This window comes from Macadamia integrifolia, unplaced genomic scaffold, assembly GCF_013358625.1.
Source record: "Macadamia integrifolia cultivar HAES 741 unplaced genomic scaffold, SCU_Mint_v3 scaffold_244A, whole genome shotgun sequence".
Taxonomy (NCBI): Eukaryota; Viridiplantae; Streptophyta; class Magnoliopsida; order Proteales; family Proteaceae; genus Macadamia; species Macadamia integrifolia.
In genome coordinates this window covers 106,527-111,566 of record NW_024870654.1, presented here as the reverse complement: position 1 = coordinate 111,566, position 5,040 = coordinate 106,527, and the positions used below count along the sequence as shown (strand labels likewise).

Genomic DNA, 5,040 nt, shown 5'->3' with positions numbered 1-5,040 from the left:
AAATATAAAACCTGCAAAAAGAGAGTAAAACCCAAGGTAGCTCCATTCTAAATATGTAAAATGCATGTTTTACTACCCTAGATTTCACACATAAATGTGCTCATCAATAGGCAACTCCAATATAGCTACAATTTGACATGTGAGTAGAGGACCTTGGTGTCCAACTCCAATATGGCTACAATTTGCATGTGAATAGAGGACCTTAGTGTCCATTTGTCCACAAAGTCTTAGCACTTATTGAATTGCTATGCCGCAAGAAACCTATGAAAATAAAATGTCACCAACATGGCAACAAGTTGTTTCCTTGGCTAAGCCAATACACGATTCCATCCTAAACACATACCAATGATGGAGGATAGGCTTTTTTGAAGTGATTATCATCATGTTTGGAGGGAGCTTAATCAACCAGTGGATTCATCTATGCATAATGGGGATGTAGAGACTATGATCTACCATTTTGGTTTCCTAAATGAGCTTTGTGATCTTATAAAAGGTGGTTCTGATTGACCAGTGTATTCATTATTGTTTTGTTCAATAAAATTTGTTCTTACCTATAAAAATGAATAAATGCTGACTGCAAGCTTCAGGCCTGCAATTATTGGAAACAATTTAATTTCATTTCACTAAGTAATAAAAGCACACAACAAGTGCTCTCCTTAAGGCTTTGATTTTCAGCTTAGTAATGCACTAAGGTTATACAGAAATCTGCCTCTAGAATACAACAATGTAACGATTATCTAGTAAGCTTGGATGAAAAATTATGGGTTTTACAAACCAAATTAAACAAAAAACTTTCCCCAACTCAAAATAGAAGATGGAAAAGAAAACCATATATAATGAGGTATTTGTAGAAGACAAGGGACTTCATGCTGGTCTACAGTGTTGGTGACAGACTTGAGGTGACAAGATATTCTGACTCTGATTTCAGTAGTTGCACGAATGATAGGAAGTCCACTTCTAATTACATCTTCTTGATGGGCGGTGGAGCCATCTCATGGAGGAGCACTAAGCAAACCATTCTAGCCTCGTCCACTATGCAGGTAGAGTTTCTGGCACTCTATGAAGCATCCAAGCACGATGTATGGTTGAGAACTTCATTTCTGTGCTGAAGGTTGTAGACTTTATTTCTCGACCAATGAGGTTATGGTGTGATAATAACTCCACAGTATTCTTCTCAAAGAATAACAAGAAGTCTAAAAGTTCAAAGCACATCAACATCAAGTACATGCTCGTCAAAGATAAGGTTGGTAATGAGAAGATCGATGTTCAGCACATCACTACTGAGAAGATGTTGGCGGATCCACTCACCAAAGCTTTTCCTGTGGGAGCCTTCAAGGCTCATGTCTCTAGTATGGGTGTACTATGATCTTTTGATATGCTTATTTAGAAGTAGTTTTATTCTCTAGTTGAGTAGGAGCACATTTATTTGCTTAACTATAAATATTTTAATGCAATGATTTTCTTCCATTTTTTTTCCATTATGTTGTTATGTGGTTATAATTCATATGTTTGTAACCTGTTTATTCTGACATGTCATGGTAAATTGCAGATTTAGCCAAAGGTTGTGATTTATGACAGCATTTAACCTAAATCTAAAGAAGTGGTGGTTTACCACAGGCTGTTTGCCAAAGTAAATGTATAAACGTCGTGTTATGGTGGTTTTCCAAGGTATAAAAGTTTCTGCTTATGAGGCAATTCAAGGTGGGCTGATCTCTGATGAGGAAAAGGACCTACATGGAAACACATTTATGTGATCACATGTGTGTAACATAGTTTCCTTGTCTATATCCCGGGTGATTTGAATAATGAGTTTCTTGTGTTTGTGATAGTATGTAGATGCATGTAATATATTGAAGTATGTATTTTGCTATTGTTCAACATGATGGGCAAGTTATTTGAATCAAAGTTTAAAGTGGGGAGTTTTTGGCTATGAGTATATATGGCCAAACTCCAAATAGAAAGATACTGTATTAATTTTTCCTAAGTGGGAAAATGTTGAGTTTTATAGTAATACATATGCTTCATTTGGACCCATAGAGGTTTGGTTAGGTAGACTATTATAAATAGTCTCTGTGGTGTCACCACTATGTGAGAACATAATTCACTCACAGAATTATGGTGAGGATCCAAGTAGGAGAATGCAGAAGACCCTAGAGGACTATATTTTGTTCGTGGGACCAATCTTTGAGCATGACGAACATAGTTCGTGATAAAAAATAGGTGGAGGCTTCCCAAACTATACAGGTTTGGTTTTAGTTCTTAAACGGTTCATGTTCTTTGTCTGTGACAACTACTATGTGTGTTATAATGATCACCGTAAGGGAACGATCTTTCAGATTAAGCTCCCAACATGAATATCCTTTCTAGCTAAATCTTGGAAGGGACCAGGGAGGGGCTATTCGGCCATTTTGAAATCTCATCATGCTCTTTTACCCAAAAAACAAGTCCCATCATTTTCCAAATTCGATAAAATCAAACTATGAAACCAAAAATTACATTACCAAATACAATTAAGAAACAAATACAGTCCATGATAAGCAGAAGAAAAAGATTAATTAAGTACAGTACAATTTTTTTTTTTTTTTAATGGCTGGTCTGGTTATTCCTGTTTGCTAGGAACATGTGTAAAAAATGTATAACATGAATGAAAGTTAAAAAACTACAATATGATATTTCACTCATCACTAGATTAGTTGAACCCAAATCCCCTCGCTAGGTATATTATGATGAACCAAGAATAAAAGATAATAGCCAGGAGGTGCCAGGAAAGGTGAATTGGGAGTGGTCACTGCCATGACATAGGACGACTTGGTCACCGCAATCAAATTTCTGCTATCCAATACCAACAGCCTCTGATTCATGGAGTAAGAGTGCGTGGTGAAGGATGGAGCCACCATTGTCACTGCTAACCTCCTCCGGTTCACGTACACCTGATCAGTACCAGAGAAGCGTAACAAAAATCGTTGCCCATACCTCAGCTTGGTGTATGCGGCTGGGGCGATGATCGTAGGACGGAATCTCGAATATCTGGGATCCAAATAAGGAGGTGAGAATGTCTCTAAGCTTAATTCCGTGGGATAAAGAACGCCGGTGAAGTTGTAGTACTGATGGGGGTTGCTTCCTCCCACTAGAACTCGACCGTCACGGAGTAAGACTGCAGTGGAATGGTACATACGTGGAATGGTAGTTGGGTTTTGTACTTGGAAGCGAGACGACCCGTTTATGTTATCGGGTAGGTAGAGAACAGGGTAGAACACCGGATCTCGGCCATATTCCCAACCGGCAAGCCCCCTTCGGGCACCGTTGATGATCAAGACTTGGCCGTTGGGGAGTAACGTCATGTCTCCCATCACTCTAGCGAGGGGCATTGTCTCCATTGTCCATGCCGCATTCGGGTCGGTGATTCGGATCCTAGCACATGTATTTAGGGCAGCGGTGAAGTTTCCTGAAGTGGCATCCTGGTATGAGTCCCATGGTGCTCCACCACAGATGAGTACCTCGGCTTCCACCGATGAAGACTGTAAGTTCCTTAGTGGGAGCAGAACTGAGGATCCGGTGAATGGGTAGGTACGAGGCTGATAATCTGGAATTGGGGGAAAAGTATGTACGACAGAGTTACTTGTGTAGTTGAACAAGATTGCTTCGTTGTAGGCGCAGATGAATAAGTTGCCATCCACATTGAGGTGAACAAAAGGGTAGAGATTACTGGTTTGTTCTAGAAACGTTAGGGAGAATACAGTAGCGGATGTGGAGGTTTTGGGATAGAACTCGTAATTGTTCTCTTGCCCACCGATCACGATGATCCGTCCATCCGGTAGTATTTGATTGGTGGCATACCAACGTCGTTGAATGAGTCCATTTGAAATCTCTTGCCAGTCACAAGTAGAACACGGCTGGAAAGACCTGACAACACGGTCACCGTCATTGAATCCACCGGTCTGGATGAGGGTGCCGTTGGGGGAGACGGCACCGGAAGAGCACCAGGTATCGGTCAGGACCATAAGGGCACGTATGGAATTTTTACGTACATTATACTCTGCGGAGTGAGCGGTGCAGTCATATTGGAGGGCCAAGTCTTTGGTGTCATTTCGACATTTGCCATGGGGCAAGGAGAGCTTAGAACGGCCGAAGTCGGTGCGATCGAAGACTACGACGCGATCGTTGCTGAGGAGCTGCATGTGCATAGCCGATATGCCAATGCTTTTCTGGACGAGGTGCCATTGACCACCGCCTCGAGGAGCCGCTGATGTAATATTAATGGAATTGATAATAACGATCAGAAAGATTAACAAGGATGAGGAACAAAGATTAATGGACGGATGAGCAGAAGCAGCCATCCTTATCAAAGGATGGATAGCTGCGTACGTCCGGGCGTTATGGTCCTTGCTGCAGGGGGGTAGGTAGCAAGGAGCTAGCGAGCGAGCGAGCGAGCGAGAGATTAATGAATCAAGGCCAACTTGATCGATAGAGATCGATCAGGATGTGTACAATATACTACATATATAGGTTGATAGCTTCGTGTGTTATATACTGTGTGGGTCGATCTGCAGGTGTCTAAGGAGAAGAAGAAGATTAATTAATGAAGGCTTGATGAGCAAAGCGGCTATTATTATATAATATATACCTCCAAATACACATAGCACAGGGACATAGGGTTGGTTGGCCCTTTTAAAGTAATACCTTTTTTTTTTTTTTGTTAAATCTTTTAAATATTGTTAAGTGGAAAGAAGAACGAAGTTAATTAGTCAGAGTTAAACCGCTGAGAATGGTCGTGCAGGGAACGACTCATCGGGGATGAGTTGGAAGCTGTCAATTTGTATCCTTGCTTGCTGGGGTTCTAAATTCTATATGTAGATTAATGATTACTTCTTATTTCCATAATCTCTCTATCATTGCAACTTGCAATAAAAACACGTTTTCTTATGATACCCGACAAAACTTAATTATTTGTTACCAAAAAAAAAAAGACACTTAATTATGATGTTCTTAATTCTTATACATAAACAAACAAACAAACGAACAAAACTGTTCATGCTGCCG

General features: G+C 40.4%; 1 protein-coding gene across 1 annotated transcript; it reads right to left on the bottom strand.

The window, feature by feature from the left end:
* Window positions 1-2,684: 2,684 nt before the first annotated feature.
* Window positions 2,685-4,206, bottom strand: LOC122071502 (aldehyde oxidase GLOX-like). Its single transcript, XM_042635860.1, has one exon. The coding sequence runs from the start codon at window positions 4,182-4,184 to the stop codon at window positions 2,685-2,687; it is 1,500 nt and encodes a 499-aa protein (XP_042491794.1). The 5' UTR covers window positions 4,185-4,206.
* Between the last annotated feature and the right edge of the window lie 834 nt (window positions 4,207-5,040).